Source organism: Nelumbo lutea, chromosome 8 (assembly GCF_056320005.1).
Source record: "Nelumbo lutea isolate HS-2025 chromosome 8, American lotus-T2T, whole genome shotgun sequence".
NCBI lineage: Eukaryota > Viridiplantae > Streptophyta > Magnoliopsida > Proteales > Nelumbonaceae > Nelumbo > Nelumbo lutea.
This window is the reverse complement of record NC_142691.1, coordinates 11,002,808-11,023,361: the sequence shown is the minus strand read 5'-3', so window position 1 is coordinate 11,023,361 and position 20,554 is coordinate 11,002,808. Positions and strand designations below refer to the sequence as shown.

Below are 20,554 nucleotides of genomic sequence, written 5' to 3'. Positions count from 1 at the left end.
AGCAAAAGGGATGACACCCGAACTGGTAGAAGCATAGAAGTAATCATACTCGACCTGACAGAAGCCTCGGAGTGAGTGTGCGAAGTGGTTATAAAAGGCCCCCTACCCCCAACAACAAGGTATGTGAAGTTTGCGCTATCTGGTTTTATCTTGCCTTTGAGAGAATTCTAACTTGAGCTTCGGAGCAATCTCATCGGGTTCCCCCCGGAGTTTCCTCATCTTCTCCATTTCAAGTTCTCTGTAGCTCCATTTAGAGGTAAGGTCGTTGATAGCTAGGACCGGCCGAATTGCGCACCATCACTTTTTTTTTTTGGTATAAAGTTTAGGTCAATTAGGACTGTTAACAGGTTTGCTCTAGTTCTAGACAAAGTGCACCACTCCTTAATTGATTGTTAATTGGGACAAAACCATACGTCCAGAGCCATCCCTGACATTAATCGGGATAATTAGATTTGACTGAAATAAACTTGATTATAATGACGTATATAATTAGCTACGTTAGTAGTAAACTTAAAACTTCATGTTAATAATATAACCTTAATAAAAATGACACTAGTACATTAAAGTGTTTAGATGTTAATAAATCATGTTTTCGACTAATACAGTAAAGTGTTTAACTGTTTTTAACTAAAGGTGTGTTTGGTTGGCAGACTGGACCAGAATCGGAATCCCTAGGAATCAAAATTAGAATCACCTATTTCCAGCACCTGTTTGGTTCAATCAGGAATCGGAATCGGAATCAGCCAAAATTACCAGTTCTGCCCCTATTAAAAGAACCTCAAAATCATCCACTCATTATATATTTTTAACATATATAACATTGGCAACTTGCTAACAAGTGCATATATGGAGAAAATATGAAAAAATGAAAAGAAAAACACATAAACAAACAAAAATCACAAAAGATCATTCTCTATAAAAATGAAAAGAAAATTTCATAAATAAACAAAAATTTCATAATGGTGGAAATATTACTGGTACAACATGAATGTTTAAAAACAAAAATCTCACATCTATAATACGATGTCACTCCTACATTTCATCTTCTACAATTGAACTTCAGCTCAAAAGGCTAAAACTTGGTCATAATTTGGTGATTGATGAATAAATCCTAGCCTCCTGGCATTTGAACCCATATTTTTTATAGTGAGTTCCATTTGACCTCATGAACCAATTATGGGCTGAGATAAGTAAGAAAGTGCATAAACTGAGCACTTACCAGCTGAAATGAAACTTTTCATCATGTCCATCCACGGGAAAAGAACACCCAGAACTACCATGCGAGACAGAAATATGAGAAGGCAGTTCGGTTGAAAGGAGAATTGGATCTTTGGTAACTGCTCGTAGAACATGGTGAAATTGGGTAGTGATCCGCCAGAAGCTGCTGCTACTGTTGTCTTTCATGAAGAGACGACAACATTGTGCCTTCTGAGGTGACTACTGCTTCTGGGCCAATGTGCACCGGTTCTGAACTAGGCGTTTGTCATTTGTCAAAAAAAAACCTAAATAGCGGAATGGGAATGGCATTCTGGGGGAGGGGGTCGAGAATGGCCATTCGCCCATTCCCCCACACGGGGGAATCATATTCTGCCTACTCATTCCCATTTCGGTCGACCAAACATCCGGAAAGGAATTGCCCATTCCGATTTTTATTCCAGGGTCCTATTCCTTTCAACCAAGCGAACCTTAAAATTATTTTATATATTGCTGCTCAGGTTTATCCTTTAAACATGAAATATAATAAAAATAAGAAAATTTTATATATTATTAATTCAACAATTACCTAAGTGGTTGAGAACAAGCAAGGACTAGAAACCAGTCTAATTATTAATTAGGACAAAAATCACATAACCATAATTAATATAAGAGAAAACCTATGATGCTGAAAATGCATAGTTCCAATAAGGCTTTGACCAATCACAATCCATGTGAATTTTGATGAAAATTCACTTGATTGATTAATACTTTTATGATGTTGGTTGATTGATTGTAAGTTTTTCCACCGTCATATCTTCCCAACACCATAGTCGAAATCGAAGTGTCGAATAAAACAAATTACCAAAGTCAAGTTTGGTAATTTTATTTCTTATTTTACTTCTCACCATCCATGAGGTAAATTCATTTTATTTCTTATTTTACTTCTCACAATCAAATAAAACAAATTACCAAAGTCAAGTTTGAGTCAGAAGTAAATCAGAATTTACGCTCGGCCCTTTTACATTCCCATTAAGCAAATGAAAATTATATTGCAACTAAACACAACTTTAAGAAATAAATAATCTCACTAACAAACATGTATACAGCCAAACAAGTCAATGAAGTACCTCGAGACGGGTGTGTAGGAAGACGGAATTCTATTACATTTGTTAGTAATTTTTTGGGAAAATTCCTGATTAGTATCCTATACTTTGGCTCGAGTGACAATTTGTTCCTCAAACTTTAAAATGCGACAATCCAATACCTGATCTTTTGAAACGCAACAATCTAGTACCTACGTTAACCAGCCATTAAGTGGCCTATAAAAAAACACAATACCCCTTCAAATGTCATCTAATTTTATTTATCAACCATCCACTAAAATCAAAACCAACCATCAATTTTTTCATCCCCGTTACAATACTTTTGTCTTTCTTCTCCTCTAAATATTTCGTCATATTCGGACCAAAACCAAAGCAATTTATGGGAGAAAAGTTTTACTTTAACTACAGTAATTAACTTATCTGAAAAATGGAAAAAGAGAAAAGTCTTTGGCCACCATCAATGATTTCTCTCTCTCTCTCTCTCTATCAAGACAAAGTTTTCAGTTCTTCTCCTCTCTTTTACCTGAATGAATAAAATATTACTATATTAAGTTAAACAAATAAAAATAAGTTATATAAAACTTGGAATTTTCTGTTATTAGCAAAGACTTGCAATGACTTTGTGAGAAAGGCGGTTGTTGCAAGTGTTTGTGACAAAGAGCTTGGGCTTGTTGCAAGGGTTTTGGTGTTTGTGATAGAAGAAGAATAAACAATGTATTTTATTTTCAATGATGATTTTGACATTTTCAAAAGTCTTAAATGACACATAAGGTGTTGCGATATACACGGTTAATTAATGATAAGTACTAGATTGTTGCAAGATTCAGGGACCAAATTGTTATTAGAGCCAAAATACAGGTACTGATTAGAAACTTTCCCTATTTTTTTCTTTTTTTTTGGGAGATGCTTGCTCAGTTGCTCAGCTCTTCCATTATCCACCATTACGTACTTGTTTCGCTAATCGAGATCAATCTTTAACGTATTAATGCTAATTGCCAAACAGGACCCTCAATGGGCGAGCTGCTGTAGCCGTGCCGTGGGACGCGGCCTTCGGTCCCAGTTCCCACTACCCTTGCCCAACCTTCAGCCCTCTGCTTTTTGGGAAACCACATCCATTTATCTATTAGCTATTATCTATTCCTTCCTTTACTTTCATTTTCTCAAACCCTACGATTCAAACCCATCTTCCCGCTTCTTTGCTCTACAAAGTACAAACCATCAACCATCCGTTGCCCATCTTATTAATCTTAACCGTCCATTCATTTGGCCACTCCCTGTGGTCCAACGTCTTTGCACGTCAACTTGTCAGAGACGTTTTCAACAGCCACACGATCTACGCAAGATTCTTGCATCGGAGACGGATATCTTACAAGTGGGATCAGATTCCAATCCAGGTCGCATACCCGGAACACGTGGACGGTAGATCCTATTTGCGTATAGTTCATAGGAACCCGGATAAAATCCAGTAGTCCTGTAGACCATACATGGCTTTGTGATTCTGGTTTGTCTTACATATGAAATCACACCACGTCCGGAACACATCAAAATTCAGAAACGCCCTCTCGCTCACGAAATTTGAATGATTTGTCTGACGTGAGTGGGAGCTGCGTTCAATCAGTACATGTATAGTCTATAGACGACCATAGACTCGTAGCTTTTTATATACTGGACTGGAATCTCGTCCGTTGCAGCGCAGATCTACGGCACAGAAGGTTCCGATCCAAGCGTTTCTACAGATTTTGCATTTATTCCATCAGATATGAAAAGCGACAGAGAATGGGGTGAACGAGCGGGCCCACCACGTGATTACAAACAAGGTAGGCACCATGGGACCCGGGTACTCGTCGTTTTCATATCTCCGGCGAGATCGACTTGTGCCCACACCGATCTAACAGTATTTTGCAACGTTGCATTGGGAATATTTCCCCATGAAGTAAAGTAACCTTGAGCAGGCTATAGTGTTACACACGCGCCAGATTTTGTTCACACGTGTTTTTATCAACTCGTACCCCTCTCCTCTCTCTCTCTCTCTCTCTCTCTCTCTCTCAAGTCATCTAAATACGACTTCAACTCAAAACTCAAGGGTTGCCCCGGTCTTCGTTTCAAAGTTTCAAATCCATTTCTTTTTCTCTCTGCTGCTGATTCGATCCAAAATTTATTTTACTGTTTTTTTTCAAAAAACCTGAAAAACAACTCAACAACCTCCATTGCAGCTTCTATCAAAAGTTCATACCACAAAAAAAATCCATTCTCTGAAAATCGGAGCTCCCTCCGCTCCCTCTCTCTCTTTCTCTCGCGTGTGTGTCATTTTTTTATCCTTATCTATCAGAGATTTGTTTTTAATAGTTTAAAAATTGAAATACTTGTTACTGTGCGGTTATCCGAGGCGTGGGCTTTTTGAAAAATTACGGGCTGGGATTGACTTACGATAGACGGAAGTTCTGTTCGGAACCCTAATCGGATCGAAAAGGTGAGACCAGAGAGATGAATGCAGTTGGTAGGCAGATGCAGAGATCTGGTACTTCGACCGTTCATCACCAGCGTCAGTACTCGGACAATTTCTTAGATACTTCGTCTAATGGAAGATGGCTTCAATCTGCTGGTCTTCAGCATCTTCAATCGTCTAACGCGACTTTACCTGGTTTACAGGTTTTTGATCTTTTTGTTCTCTTATTTCGACATGCATTGTGTGAAAAATTGAAGTTTTGGGTGCCGATTGTTGGTTTTTTTATCCTTCCTTTGTTGTTGGACCGTGAACAGGACTATGGTTATTATGGCGGCGGCGGTGGAGGTGGAGGAGTTCAGGGGTCGAAGATGTATCGGAATTTGCAGAGGAGTGTTACTGGAGTGAACGAGCTCTTCTCGGAGCCTTCGACTCCTCCTGTTAACTCGCGGTCATCCAGCTTGAGGAAGAACGGCGAAGATCATGTGTCGCCAAGCGAGCTCAGCCCTGGGATCTTGGATCTGCATTCCTTCGATACTGAACTACTTCCAGATGTGAGTCTCTTTTTTGCCTTATGAACTAAGTTTTCCGCGCGATTACGAGCAGTTTGGTGTTTGTACAATGTTATCTTGAATGCTGATTGGATAACGGGTTTTACTTCATATACCATCTGTAATTGGACGTCTTGTTTTACTTAATGCACTATTTCTGTATCCTGCTCTCTCTCTCTCTCTCTCCTTCTCCCTCTCTCTCTCTCTCCGGTAAATTGAAACTGTAATTCAGTTTTCTCCCTTGATAATTTGTTCTTTCTGAAGTTCCACCTATCAGATTTCCTCTCTTGGTTTTCTTGTTTTTCATATCGAGGGAGTCTCAGCTTTAGTTATTTTGATACTTGTATTTTTTTTTTTTTTTTGATAGGTAAAGTTACTTTGATACTTGTAGGTCTTGAATTTGTTGGATTTGATTGCCAAATGGCAGTGCAAATTATCAACTCTAATTCCTTTTTTTTTTCTGACTTATATTTGATTGATTCAATCACATCATGTCATTGAAAGTTGATGGAGAGCACCTGTACTCAAACCTTAAGTTGTCGGGTAGGACCAAATTCTACCCAAAGAATGCATATCAGGTTTGATTGAATGATCGATGTGCATTCAGGTTTATAATTCGTTCTTTAAATATGACATTCTTTTGTGGCCATTTGAGTTTTGCAAGTTCCACTGTAAATTTGGTGATATGCTGATTTTTTATTTAATACCACGGGCAGATGCCAGTTCCTGGCCTATATGATGGTTCTTCCCTTTACCATTCTGTTCGTGGAAGAAGCTTTGATGATTCCGAGCCTTATCTTTCCACCAACAAACAAACAACTAGAGCTCGTGGTTTGCCAGAGAACAATCTACTTAAAAGCTTTACAGCTGATAAGGAGAAGGCCTCTTCTGTTGCCAAGATCAAAGTTGTGGTATGTTCTTTGCTGCTCTGATGTTCTTATTTTAGTCTGTTCAAGGGCTTGGTGAGAAATATGTTATAGAAAAATTGAATTCCCTAAGCAAATAGGAGAGTCAGCTAGATGAAGGTAGGAATCTTATGAACTTTCAATTAAATTCACATCATCAGGTGGCTACTTCTGCATCAGAATAATGGGTCTATCATATTTATCTGTTTTGCATGAGTGAATTGGCTTTAGCTACAACTTTAGTGACATGTCAATGAAAGATACTATACAAATGCAGGTGCGCAAGAGGCCACTTAATAAAAAGGAAATGGCAAAGAAAGAGGAAGACATAATAACAATAGATTCGAGTTCCAACTCTCTTACAGTTCATGAGACAAAACTCAAGGTGAGTTCCTAGTTGGTGGGTTTGCTTATCAGTAATTGAGATTTCCATCTATGCTCAGCTTGAATGTTATCCTGTTGAAGACCCAGAAAATGCAACCTGGAAAAAAATTGAATTGATTGAAATTGGAATTGCAACCTTACCTAACTGTTTGTTGCATTCTGTCTGTTATTTGAGAGTCTGAAATGTTACCCCTGCCATGAGTGGGCGTACTAAATAATATTCTGAAATATGCATATTTGAAGCATGTTTGTCTTATGTAGTTCACATTTTTTTAGTTGATATGTGCATGAATTCTCATGATGGGAAGGGATCTAATAAAAGTATTCTAGTTGTTTGTTTTGTTTTTACGCATTTTCTTGTTACACATTTTATATTTTATATTGTCTGGACAGTTCTTTCTTTACTCAATGCATGTATATCTTGTTTATTACTCTCTGTACCCATTAGTGTTTTTTTTTTTAATTATCTGCATTCTTGTCTTGTCCTGACATACTTCATTATCTTTGCACAATGGCCTCTGGTGAATTGTTGAAAATAGTTAGCATCACCTCTCATTCTTTTAATTCCTACAACTTTCATCCTTTTTTAGCTGAAAAATATCTTTGTAATTGATTTGGTGATATGCTATTTACAGAGTCATGGGTTTCTTTTATTTCTTATCAAAAGTTACTCCTTGTACCATGTACTTCTCTTTTCTACATGCACCCACTTCACTTCTCTAAATTTCCATATGTTCTAGTTCTACTCTAGATTTGAAGTTTTTCATGCATATAGGATTTTCTTTTTATAGTGTTGAAACAATTGTATTATATTGTTTACTTTATGGAAATGCGTTTGATGTACTCCAACTTAATTTATTTTGATGTTGTCAACTCTAACATTGCATGTTCATTTACGTATTGTTTACCACCTGCATGATTTTACAGGAATGGTGACTGTCAGAGTACAAGTGCCAGAAATAATAAGTTGGTCTGATTGGCTTCTGTTTACATGTTTGCATTTAAAATGACTTAATTGCTTGCTGCAATGAACTTTTTAAATCTTCATCTTCAGAATGTTACTATCATTTGCTTGGTGTGCCTGCTTTTCCATGTGAATGAATATAGCTTCAAAAGATTACTATTGGGTCTCACTGTCACCCTCTGAACATGTATTTGCATATGGGAAAGTGATCTCCCCCAATGCTTCAATACTGGCCTTCTTATGACCATTGGAAAAATTTTGATTGGGCTTAATTTCTTTTGTTTTGCTTATTGTTTTTTGATAATTTTCATAGCTTATTTATCTCTCTCCTTCATAGTATCGAGATTCTTATTCAGATAAAAAAATCTCTTCCATATCCTAATTTATTATTTTCTGCAGGTTGATCTTACCGAGTATGTTGAGAAGCATGAATTTGTCTTTGATGCAGTGTTGAACGAACAGGTTTCAAATGATGAAGTGAGTGCAAGACAAAAACTGCAGGACATTGCCCACTATCTTGCTCAATACCTAAAAATTTGATCTTATGGTATTTTCTTTTCTGTTCTTTATCTGTAGGTATATCGCGAGACAGTGGAACCCATTGTTCCAATTATTTTCCAGCGAACAAAAGCAACTTGTTTTGCTTATGGGCAAACAGGCAAGTGCTTGAGTATCTCAAGTCTGGTTCATGTTTAATACTTTAGGAAACTTTCTTTTCAATAATTTTCAAACTGATGAGGCCCTCCTATTTTTTCCGTTTGGAATAGTGTATAGTTACAATCTATTGCCCCCATTCTGTGCAATATGTACATGTATGGCTTCTGTTCCCACTTTCTTGCTTATCTACTTATGTTTACCCATGTTCATGTTCTCCTTTTCCCCTCAATTTGAAGATATTTATTTTGACTATTTGTTGAATTATTTAGTTGTGGATTATGTAGAACTTGCCTATGAATTTCTTTGTTGAATTAAAATGAGATACAGATATTTTTCCAAAATTGAAGTTGTTATAAGCACAACTGACATTTGTCATAGATAAGCTTGATTTCATTGTCTCTTTCCTCATTCAGGGAGTGGGAAGACTTATACTATGCAACCATTGCCACTTAAGGCATCCCAGGACATATTGAGATTAATGCACCATACATACCGGAACCAAGGTTTTCAGTTGTTTGTGAGTTTCTTTGAGATATATGGTGGGAAACTTTTTGATCTCCTTAATGACCGGAGGTTAGTTTTAAGTTTTCAGTAATTAGTTTGGAAAGTTTTCTCACTCCGGAGGTTTATTTTCTTCACCTGATTCGTTGCTTTTGCAGAAAGCTTTGTATGAGAGAGGATGGTAAGCAGCAAGTGTGCATTGTGGGTTTGCAAGAATACCGAGTATCTAATGTGGAGACAATCAGGGAGTTTATCGAGAAAGGAAATGCTACTAGAAGTACAGGTACAACTGGTGCTAATGAGGAGTCTTCCCGCTCGCATGCCATACTGCAGCTTGCTATCAAGAGGTCAGTCGATGGAAGTGAATCGAAGCCTGCCCGGGTGGTCGGCAAACTCTCCTTCATAGATCTTGCTGGAAGTGAGCGAGGTGCAGATACCACTGATAATGACAAGCAGACAAGGTATTTGATTTCCTTTTTGATGTCTTCTTTTTTCGGGGGGGGGGGGGAGGGGGGTAGCCAGGTAGGCAAGATTTGATCCCAAGTGTCTTGCTGGGGTAGCCAGGTAGGCAAGATTTGATCCCAAGTGTCTTGCTGACAGGAAGGCATACCAAATGCATGGTGGTGCATGTAATGCACATGTTGGGTGTAGGACTTTGTGTTTGGTAGGTCACAGATCTAGGTGGATGATAGAAGAAATCATACCCAACCTATTTTCTTAACCAAATATTCTAGGTTGAATCTCTTGAAAAAATTGTTGGTGGCTATTCTAAAATAATTGTGAGGTCTAGTGGGTTTATCCAAGTAAGTGGAATTTGCCAAATAACACAGTTGGAGGGTTGGAGCGCATCCCTTTGTGGGTCTTACCCTCCTCCATGTACTACTTAATTTGCCCTGACGGTGGTAGAATGTTATTTTGTCCTTGAATTCCCTTGATAATTTTTTGGTATGTTTGTCCCTAATTTGCTGGACCTGTATACTTCCTGGTGCAGAATGGAAGGTGCTGAGATAAATAAAAGTTTACTTGCATTGAAGGAATGCATTCGAGCACTTGACAATGACCAAGGGCATATTCCTTTCAGAGGGAGTAAACTGACAGAAGTTCTTCGAGATTCTTTTGTTGGCGACTCGCGAACTGTTATGATATCTTGCATTTCACCAAACTCAGGATCATGTGAACATACCCTGAATACATTAAGATATGCTGACAGGTGACAATTGATAATCTAAGATATATGAGTTTGCATGGTGTTACACCTTTTTTACTTCCTGCATGTCTAATAAATGTTTACTTACCAGGGTTAAGAGCCTTTCAAAAGGGAACAACTCCAAAAAGGATCCTTTGTCGTCAGCATTAAACCCAAGAGAGTCAACTGCATTGCCCTTATCTTTAGTTCTACCGACTGTTACAACTTTTGATAGTAATGTCTTTGATGTTCCCAATGAAACCAACAGATTTGGATGGTCAAAACAGTTTGAAAAGGAAACTTCTCCTCCTTTCAACATGGATAGAGTACCTAGTGGGAGGGAGGATTTTGATTTCCCAAAGGATCAGAGAGGTGGTCGGGGTGGCACCCGTGCTGAAGATTTTGATTTGCCTGATGAATTCTATGAGCAGGAGAAGCCAGTGCGAAAGAAGAATGGAAAGATGGAGAAGTACCAGATCTCAACTGCCGAGGATAAGGTCAGGAATACCGATAGTCTGATGAAATGGAAGGATATTCCAGGTGTTGATTCTAACAATTCACATTCAGATGATGATCTGAATGCTCTATTAGAGGTAAAAGCATCGATAATGTGATATATTATCCATTTATTTGGGTCTCATTTTCTCTGACATGTTGAACATACGATTCATGATTTTAGGAAGAGGAAGATCTTGTTAGTGCTCACCGGAGACAGGTGGAAGAGACATTAGATATTGTTCGAGAGGTTAGTCAATATACTTTATCATCCGATCCTCTCGATGATAATTGATGGTCTAATATTTATTTGTTTGTTATAGGAAATGAAGCTCTTGGTGGAAGCAGAACAACCGGGAAATCAGCTGGATGATTACATCTCCAGATTGAACACTATTCTTTCTCAGAAGGCTGCAGGAATTTTGCAGTTGCAGACCCGCTTGGCTAATTTCCAGAGGCGTCTGAATGAATACAATGTGTTGGTGTCTTCTGGGATCTGATTTCATACGGGGTGATGATTGGAGTCACTTATTAGGGTTTGGCGTTTTGCATCATATTAGTGCAGAATATACACATTATATGGGGACTTGCCAGAATGCCCCGTTGGTGGGTTTGGTGATGCAGGTGCGCCACATCTGCAGTCGCGAGTAGCCATCTGTTGCTGTTGAAATATGGGGCTTCACTGCTCAGATGAGTTGCTTGTTGGTGATTTTCCTTGGACGATATGTGATATCAGGTTTTATAGGTTGCAGTTTTATGGAGTGAGAGGATCTGGTTCTCTCTTTAATTCTTTTTCTTTCTTGTGAGTTGTTGGGAACTAGTATATGGATTTATGCTGATTGAAATCTTCTTTGTAAAGATCTTTCTGTATAATTGTTTGATAAAGCAAATATTATTAGCTCTCTAATATTAAGCAAATTTCTTTCTGGTTTGAGTCGGTAGTTCATATTTCATACTTGTTGCTTGAAAGGTTCAGTCGGAAGAAACTAGACATCATCACGAGATACATACAAGTACTATTTATGAAGGCAAAGCTTGCCATGCAATGACTTAATGAAAGCTCAGAGCGCACTCCTAAAATTATCTCTGATTCTCTATTTAATTCATTGGTTTTCCATTGCCATGTATACATTCTCCTTGCCTCAATGCCAAATCCGTTCCACATATTGGAGCTTTTCTTCGAGTAACATTGCTAGCTGAAACTTCAACTAATGCACGTTTCCCTACCTTTCCCCATCTTTTCTTTCGAACCAAACACATATATAAAATATTTTAAGGTGATGAAAAAGCCAAACATTTGAACAGTTGGATCTAGAACGCCTGTGATAGCCCCGCTTTTTTCTTGCATCATACAAATGAAACCATGAACTAACTGCATGATGGTCATAGTGAGTTATCAAGAGATGGTTGGTGAAGGTAGCAGTGGCATCTTCTGTTTAATTTTCTTCTCTTATGAGTAGGTTTTTAGGCTGTGTTTGGTTTGAAATAAAAGGTAGGGAAAGGGTGCAGATTTAACTTGTGACTAAGCGCCTGTTTGGCATCGATGCCATTGCTCCAGAAAACGGTGATACATCAGTGTCATATCGGAAAAAAATGGTGCTTCAGGAAACGCCAATATGTTTGGAACCGTTTTTCCATAAAAAACAGTGCTCCGAGCTGCGCCTTGGATATTGAAAAGGCGTGGTTTCGTGCAACGCTGGATTTGACATTTTCTCAGGTTGCAGCTTGTTGCTGCCAACGAGGGCATGATGTGGATTTCATATAATGAGTATCAGTGCTAAAAACATATATGGAGCACTGGTACCAAACAGAAAGTATTGCTTTTGCTCTAGGAAACGTCTTACTTGGCAGCAACATTTCCAAACATAAAAAAAGAAACACCGTTTTCTTAAAAAACAGTGCTTCCAAGCCACACATCAGCAACACTGTGCAGATACAAAACAGTGTTATACCTACAGCATCGATGCCAAACATATACTAAAAGATTGCACTACACTAGATATAATCATCAACATCAATGTCTTGTTCTCCCCAATTATATGTGTATGTTCAAAATATAAAATGCATAAATCCTTTCCCTTCATTACCCTACCTTTTCTTTCAAACCAAACAGTCATTGAAACTTGTTACTTTGCAAATGCATCCGTATTTATGTATTTTTGTCACAACTGCACTATGGTAGAGACCGTCATCATTGTCATCATCATTATCATTATCATCACCATCATCATTAATGTGCTTGTTCCAATTATGTTCTCTTTGTTGCCATATCCATTGTTAAGTTATGAGGTTGAGTCATATCTTTCTACTTTGATGCATGTCCTTTTTGGTCTACCCCTGTTCCTTCTAGCCATTTTAACTTGCAACCGATTACATAATTTATTATGGGTGCTGTTAATAGTCTTCTACACATGTGATCAAATTGTCTTAGTTTACTTTCTCTTATTTTATCACTTATTATAGTTATTTCTACATCTGTTAAATATATTTTTCACTCCAGTTTCAATCATTTCCCAAGTCAAGAATCTTCAATTTCTTCCCAGCTACTAGCTTCTTGTTTTCACATGCTTTGGGGATGATCCTCCAATTCACCCATTTAGGGGTGTCAATGAATCAGTTTTGGAGTGAACTCTATCCAAATCAAAATCAATTTGGATGGATTGGATGGACCAATAAGACATTGAATTGGACCAGTCCAGACTTAACAGTCTAAAGTATTTATTGGATTGGAGTGAACCTGATCCATCCATAATGATTTATATTAAAATGGGTCAGATTGAACTAATATCTTGTCCATTGTTAGAAGATAAGGATATGGCATACTGGTGTTAATGGATTGAGTTTGGGTTGGAACCAATCTAAATTAAAACCAATTTGAACAGATTGGACAGTCCAGACATTGAATTGGACCAGTCCAAGTTAATCCAAAGTATTCATCCGATTGGAATAGACCTGGTCCATCTGTAATGGATTCATATTGGACCGGAGAGGATTGGACCAAATCCAGTCCAATTGACACCCCTAACCAAGTTTATAATGCAACCAAATTCAACAGTGCTTTGGTTGGAGTTGGATCCCTTCCATGGTGGCTCTAGGCCTCTGCGTTTCTCAGCACGCATAATAGTTGTGGCTTGTTTGTGGGTCTTCTATAGGCCCATAAGACGATCCATGTCACTTGGGCGGTTCGCCAGTTCCGATTTCCCACCAAAGAATGTAGCTGCGATGCCAAGCGCCCAAGACCTTTTCCCACACCAAAATTTGAACTTTGAACTTTGAACTTTGAAGCACTGTTTCTCTCTCACATCGTATCCTTCCCCGCTTTCGCCAATCGCCATCGTTCCTGCATTCTCCTCTGCAATTGTAGAAAAGCTTGCTTGGCGGGTTTTTTTCGGATCCAAAACAGTCGCACTGGGACCTCCATGCCTGAGACAATTTCTACGAGACTCTTGAGCTAAGAGACTAGAGTTCGGGACTCGCCCGAGACGTGTCGTCGATAATGGCGTCTGGTTCGCCTCGGACGCGCATTGATCAGGTTTCATTCTAATCTTTCTTCTCCCACAACACAAACCCTAGATCTCCGGAACGTCCCCCTTTTTCTGTTTCGGCATTCTTCTTTTGATTTTTTGTTTTTCTGGAGAGCCTTCTCGTAAATCATTCATTTATGGGATATCTAGTTTGTTATCTTTACGAGCGCTTGTATTATTGCGACTTCTAATTTTCTTGATTATCGAAGGATTTTTTTTAGTTCGTCGAAAAATTCAGTATTTGATTACAAACTTTTGATCTCTCGAGCATACACAATGCTTAGTTTAAAATTTTGTAAAGACATGATTTTTTAGGCTTTGGCTTGTCTATTTCTTCTTCATTCTTTTCTCATTTCTCTGAATGGCTACTACGTGCAGTTTTTCTCTTCGAGGAAAAAGGAGTCTTTGTCACCCAGTGTAAAGTCGGGGGGAACTGCTAAGGATGCAAGAATTGCGTCGAATAGCTCCCCTGGTGCCAAAGGTACTTTGGACAACTTCCTCGTGAATTCTCAGGACGATAGTTCTCTTGTCCGGACTGCATCAGCACATTGCAGTGCATCGTCATGGCAAGATACGGTTAAAAAGAAGTTGACGTTGGAGACTAATTTATCTTCAGAAGTTACACGGAAAGAATCCCTTTTATCACCCAAGGAGTGTGGACAAACGGGTGAACTCCTTGGAGAGGTTTCTAAAGTGACACCGTTGGTTTGTTCTAAAGCGCTTGGCATTTCAGCTCATGCCTCTGTGGAGGATACAATAGGAGCCTCCTCACCTGGCACGGATAATCATGAACTCAAACAGTTTGCAGCCGACTTTTTGTCTTTGTATTGCCGGTACAGGCTTATAACAAAGAACATTCAAATGATTTCTTTTATTAATGTTTATCAAAACCATTAGTATTATTGATTAAACATTACCTCCTGATTTTTCTCTACATATGCATCTTTGTTTAATCTTGGGATGTTTTCCTTGTCTTTGCAGTGAACCTTCGTCAAGTGTAAATTCAGCATCAGATCCGAAATTGAATGTCCACAAGAGATTAAGTAGCCCATCTCTTATAGAGATAGAGGGTAAGTCATTGAGCAAGAAGCGATGTCTTTCCACCCAGGACCGGTCCCAATTAGATGCTAAAAATGCTTGTTCCAAACCTGGAGATGCTATGCTTGGACATTCTGGAGAATATGATGTAAGTGAGAACATTCTCAATTTTAGCTCTATAATATGTTTTTGTTGATCGTGGTGAAATTTTCTGCAGATAAATGGTAATATTCCCATTGAGGTCCGTGGAAGCCTGAGAAAATGCAAGAAAACACCCAAACCAAACCCAAACATGGTATCGTGCCATACACCTGATGCATCAACCAGTAATGCATGCACTCGTGAAACACCTAATTCAGCACGAGGAATCTCCATCTTTTCTCCTGGAGAAGCATTCTGGAATGAAGCAATCCAAGTAGCTGATGGTTTATTTGCTCCAGTTGGTAAAAATTCAGTGCAGGTTGCTGAAGAAACTAATGACATCAGTAGCCATAATGGGCAAAAGAACACATGCAATTTGAGAGATGGATTGTGTGATGTAAGGTTCAAGGCCAAATTCGATGAGGGTAACAGCAAATCCAGGCATTTGGATCTTGAATGTTCTTTGGAATCAGAAAAAAAGCATGCCAAAGAAATCGTTGAATATCCTGTTGTAGTTCCTGATAAAGAAGTCTCCCCATTGCCTGTTAAGCATCTTGACTTCCTGCATGAGGACAGGAACCTGAATGACAATTCTCCCCAGCAATGTTCCACGGATAGTGGGACTGGTATTACACATAAAGATAATGAACAATGTCATAGTGGTTCAATAATTGACAAGGCCCCAGAGAGCACAGAGATTCTGTCTCATTCTAAAGCTCAAAGAAATGGAAGGCTTACCTCTGAGGGTGAAACCAGATCTTTTCCTGTTTCCTTGAATATGGATCTTGGTGTGCCATCTTCAACTGTCAATAGAGAGTTATCTCATATTCAAGATGTGACTACTATCCTGCCAGAAACCAAAAACGAGAGGGTTCTTTTGGGTCAAGAGAATAACAGCATTACATCTTGTGAAAGGCAGAAAGCCAATCGCTGCAAATATGATGCCACTAGTACACCGTCCAGTTCTATTCCACTGAAAGATTGTTTAGACCTGAAAAATTGGCTTCCTTCTGAGATATGCCATGTTTACAGAAAAAGAGGCATTTCAAAACTATACCCTTGGCAGGTAAGTAGTGAAATTTTAGTTGAAGTCTGTCTACCTTATCCTGTTAGGCTTGCTCTCTGTTGCATTTGCTAAAACCTTGGAGTTAAGACAAGCATGACATAGCTTTTCTTCTGTTTGGATAGCTTTCAATATTATTTTTTTTTACAAAGGAAAATATTCTTCCATTGTTGATTTGTGTGCTTACCTTCTAGGGATTTGAAATTTCAAATCAATTTTTTCTTACCTCTCTAAAAATAAACACCTTGATATCATGCTCAATGTCATGTGGGGTTATGCAGATGAAGTACGCTGTAGGGCTAGAACATGGGACAGGAAATGGTTCTTCCTCTCTTTACACTTCCATTCCTCCTCCCTTTCACCCTCTCCTGCATTCCCTCTTATTTCTTATGCACTCTTCATGCAATGGTAAGTTTGCATCATCTTTCATTAGACTTCATTTTCCCTTCTTTTGTCTTTTCTTTTTTAATTCATCTGGCCTGCAGGCTTTCATTTGAATTTTATTCTATTGGAAAGCAAATAGGTTGGATATCTGCTTTTCTAGGTTCCATACGTCCATTTAGTATTTATTGATGTTAAGCTGAATAACCTTGCCTTCCCTGTTATTTACATCATTTAGGTTCATGCCTGCTTAAGTCTAAGCATCAAGGTGTAGCATCATAACTTGTTTAATTTATTTTCTAGTTATGGTTCAATATGCTTTCTATTCAAATTATTTACAATCTATTTAACATTGTCTTTTTTTTAGGTTGACTGCCTTCAGGTGGATGGTGTGTTGCAGAGAAGAAACCTTGTTTATTGTGCCTCCACAAGGTATTACTTATAAAATTAAGTGTAGTTCATCTTGAATTTTGCCACTTTGGTCTTTTTTTTTGTTGATAATTGAAAGAAATTTATTAATCAACAATGATAAATAGTACAATGTCCCCAAGTAGAGGCACGAGATGCAACCTCTCCAATATACTAGAACAAGTTACAACTTTCCAATATACTAGAACAAGTTACAATGTAGCACAAAAAAAGATCCTCCCTGGAAACCTCCTGTTTGGCCAATGAATCAGCCATAGTATTAGCTGACCTGCTTACGCATTTTGCCACTTTGGCGTTCTTGTTACCAATTATATTCTTTTGGATATCACAGTGATGAGGCGCGCCTAGGCACATAGGCGAGGGGCATTTTGGGGTATGCGCCTCACCCACGTCCTAGGTGTACCCCTTTCAAAAGGCGCACACTCCTTTTGTAGTGTAGTTTGTTTATGGCTTGATTTGTGTTTCTTTGTTTTCTATCAGTTTTACCTATATTTGGAAATATTATAGTTTTATTGGAGAAATGTTTTAAAAGCTGAATTGGAGACTGTACAGTTTAACTATTTGAACTATCAACAGGCTTCTTAAGTCTTTACTAGGTTGGCAGACCCCCAAACTAACCAGGGCCTCAACACCCCTTTAAGTCAAAAACCTTTCAATTATGGTGGTTGAGCTGTGGAACTATTTGGCTTGAATAGCTTGATGTCATCACTTGGGTCCATGCAAAAAGCAGCCACCACCACTGCTGTAACTATAAGCTCAAACAATTCTTCTGATCAAAATGGCTGGGTTTTACTCTGGAAAATGCTGAAAGATTTTAGACATGTCACATATGTTTTTTTAAGTATGTTATGTTAGTCTGATAGATTACAGCCGTTCAAGTTTTTTTCATCAACTGATAGAAAGTGCTAAGGTTTTGGAAGTACAAAGCTGTCTTATCCACCCAATTTCCTATGGTAGCAAAATGTGGTCAGGAAAAGAGCTTGTGGAGCTTGTCATAAATATACTCTCCTTTTGTTTTTATTCTTTTTTTTTCTAATTGCTTTTGACTGCTTTCTAACTTTCCATTCTAAAAACTTTGAAACAGTATGTCAGTCAATCTGGTTTGTTGAACTATAAACCCAGGCTTGAGCTTCTGTTATAGTTTGATGAACATTTTGGGTTTTAAATGACTTATTAGCTGCTTGAGTAATAGGCAAAGTCATATATTCTTTCATTCTAAAGCATTTCATTTTCATAACATCTGTCTGAAAATGTGAATTCATCACAGTGCAGGTAAAAGTTTTGTTGCTGAAATCTTGATGTTGCGGCGTGTCATCTCAACTGGAAAGATGGCATTACTTGTACTGCCATATGTATCGATTTGTGCCGAGAAGGTACACATGTCTCTTTAAATTCTTGGTGTTACCATAGCCATTACTTACTACTGAAGTTGTCTGTTATTTGATGTAGGCAGAGCATTTGGAGGTACTTCTGGAGCCTCTAGGAAAGCATGTACGTGGTTTTTATGGAAACCAAGGTGGTGGGACACTTCCTAAGGATACGTCTATAGCTGTCTGCACAATAGAGAAAGCGAATTCTCTAGTTAACAGATTGTTGGAAGAGGGGCGTCTTTCTGAAGTAGGAATTATTGTGATAGATGAACTGCATATGGTATACTGTCTTACTATCCAGAACTTATGGATGTTTCTATATATGTGTGTATGTATGTATGTATCTTAGTTGTCAAGGCGACAAGGCGCCCTTGGAGTCTCGCCTCGCCTAATTGCCAAGCAGTTTTCTATAGCGTCAGCGTGTTATAACAAACTTTTATATTCTTAATTTTTTGAGTTGTAATTATAAAATAGACATTTTTAAACTAAAATATTCATTTTGTGTGTTTATATATTAATTTCTTTTTGTTATTTTCTTATTTGTTAGGGTTTAATCAACACAAACATTGCTAAGTGCTGTATTGAACCCTCAAACACTTCAAAACCTGAACCAATAAGTAAGAAAGAACACAAAATGTTGTCCAATCAACAAATTTTCTTCTTTTTCTTTACTAATTTTGTGTTTTTATATACTAATTTCTTCTTCTTCTTCTTCTTCCACCTTTTCTTTTCTTCTTTTCCTATAACAGAAATAGGGGTTCAGCCCCTATATTTTTCGAACTTTCTTCTTTTTCTTCTCATGAATATGTTGGAATATGTTGATTTTCTATACTTTAACATGAAGTTTATACTTTTCTTATGAAAATTATGGATATTTATTAAGGAAATATGATTATGAAACCTAGGGAACTACCCTAGAATACATGTTTTTACCTAAAAAAAATCCATTGCCTAGGCGACTAGGCGCCCCCTTGTCGCCTAGCCTCGCCTTGGTGTGTTGAAAACTATGGTATGTATGTAACATGTGGTCTTCTACTTTCTTTTGAGTATTTCTTTTCTTTTTGCATGAAATAGAGTAAAATTTTATACTTTCATAGTTTTCCATGATGGAAGTCTCTTGCTTTCTTGATTAAAAGTATTGGTTAATCTTTCTGGAACAGCTTTATTTTTGGATATGTTTGATGCACTATAAAACAAGATAGAAGTTGGCTATTTTTGAGTAAAGCTTCACTGCAATTATTGTGTTTCAAACTACTTGAATCTGTTCTCCTACTCTTTCTCTGAAGCTGACATGAAAACATTTTTTTTTTCATTTTCTATTAAGAAGACTGCTAGATAAATATAGTTAATTTCATTTATTTTCTAGCAAATAGTTGTTTGGTGTATATTAAACCACCACAACTTAGTGTTGGTCAGAAGGGATATCTTTCAATTCTAAGGCACATGTGTCCTTTCGAACTTGATTTTTGATTTTGTCAGTGCAACTCGAAATTCTTGTTGTTCTTGAAGTCTTCAGGTCAAATGATACAAGGTCCTAAGCAGCAGTATTTTGTTGAGTTTTGCTTATGTTACCAAACCAGATATGTTAAGGATTGAATATGGTTATGTTGTAGATATGGAATCTTCACTGGAAATTGAAGTATTTGACATGGATATGTAGCCCAATTTGAAATATCTGTGTAAATAGGTTCTGTATGAGTAAATATTAAATACTTAAAGTAAATGTTGGATATGTGAGATTGGGGGAGATAGCAATAGTTTCCTGTGATTATTATGTAGTTCTTTTTTTTTCTCCTATCTTTTTCTTCCTTTCATATATCTTTTTTGTTTTCATAATTTACTAATGCCAGCTGATATCCCTGCATTCCAGTTTATGTTATAGAGCTTCCAAGAATTAGAAGATTCTTTAAGAGTGTTTTCAATAAATGTCTTTCATGCTAAGATACATTTACAAATTCATCAATTTACTTGACAGGTTGGGGATCCACATAGGGGCTATCTTTTGGAGCTTATGTTGACTAAGCTCCGTTATGCAGCTGGTGAAGGTAATGCAGATTCATGTAGTGGAGAAAGTTCAGGTACAAGTAGTGGGAAAGCTGACCCTGCTCATGGATTGCAAATTGTTGGAATGAGTGCAACAATGCCAAATGTAGCAGCTGTAGCTGACTGGCTTCAGGTAACATAAAGTTAAAATTTTCCTGGTTTTTCTACTGAATGCACCA

The 20,554-nt window shown here is 37.8% G+C and overlaps 2 protein-coding genes across 3 annotated transcripts in view; both read left to right on the top strand.

Annotated features, from left to right (window-relative positions):
• The first annotated feature begins 4,362 nt into the window (after positions 1-4,362).
• On the top strand, positions 4,363-11,320 carry LOC148842691 (kinesin-like protein KIN-13B). 2 transcript variants are annotated; one of them, XM_088957969.1, is made up of 12 exons: positions 4,363-4,949; positions 5,061-5,297; positions 6,011-6,205; positions 6,477-6,584; positions 7,947-8,024; positions 8,124-8,205; positions 8,618-8,777; positions 8,864-9,166; positions 9,697-9,915; positions 10,004-10,484; positions 10,571-10,636; positions 10,710-11,320. In XM_088957969.1, exons 1-12 carry the CDS (start codon positions 4,785-4,787, stop codon positions 10,884-10,886), a joined length of 2,271 nt encoding a protein of 756 aa, XP_088814095.1. In that variant the 5' UTR covers positions 4,363-4,784; the 3' UTR covers positions 10,887-11,320. The 2 variants fall into 2 exon arrangements, with proteins under 2 accessions (XP_088814095.1, XP_088814096.1); XM_088957970.1 differs by lacking the exons at positions 4,363-4,949; positions 5,061-5,297 and adding an exon at positions 5,793-5,901.
• Positions 11,321-13,439: 2,119 nt separating this feature from the next.
• The window catches only part of LOC148842690 (MUS308 and mammalian DNA polymerase-like protein), a 35,206-nt gene continuing 28,091 nt past the window's right edge, over positions 13,440-20,554 (top strand). The window contains exons 1-8 of the mRNA XM_088959686.1: positions 13,440-13,918; positions 14,289-14,743; positions 14,892-15,096; positions 15,166-16,155; positions 16,901-16,965; positions 18,230-18,335; positions 18,412-18,612; positions 20,308-20,508. Of these exons, the coding sequence (XP_088815812.1) occupies positions 13,883-13,918; positions 14,289-14,743; positions 14,892-15,096; positions 15,166-16,155; positions 16,901-16,965; positions 18,230-18,335; positions 18,412-18,612; positions 20,308-20,508 (2,259 nt within the window). The 5' untranslated portion in view covers positions 13,440-13,882. The remainder of the gene's footprint in view (positions 13,919-14,288; positions 14,744-14,891; positions 15,097-15,165; positions 16,156-16,900; positions 16,966-18,229; positions 18,336-18,411; positions 18,613-20,307; positions 20,509-20,554) is intronic.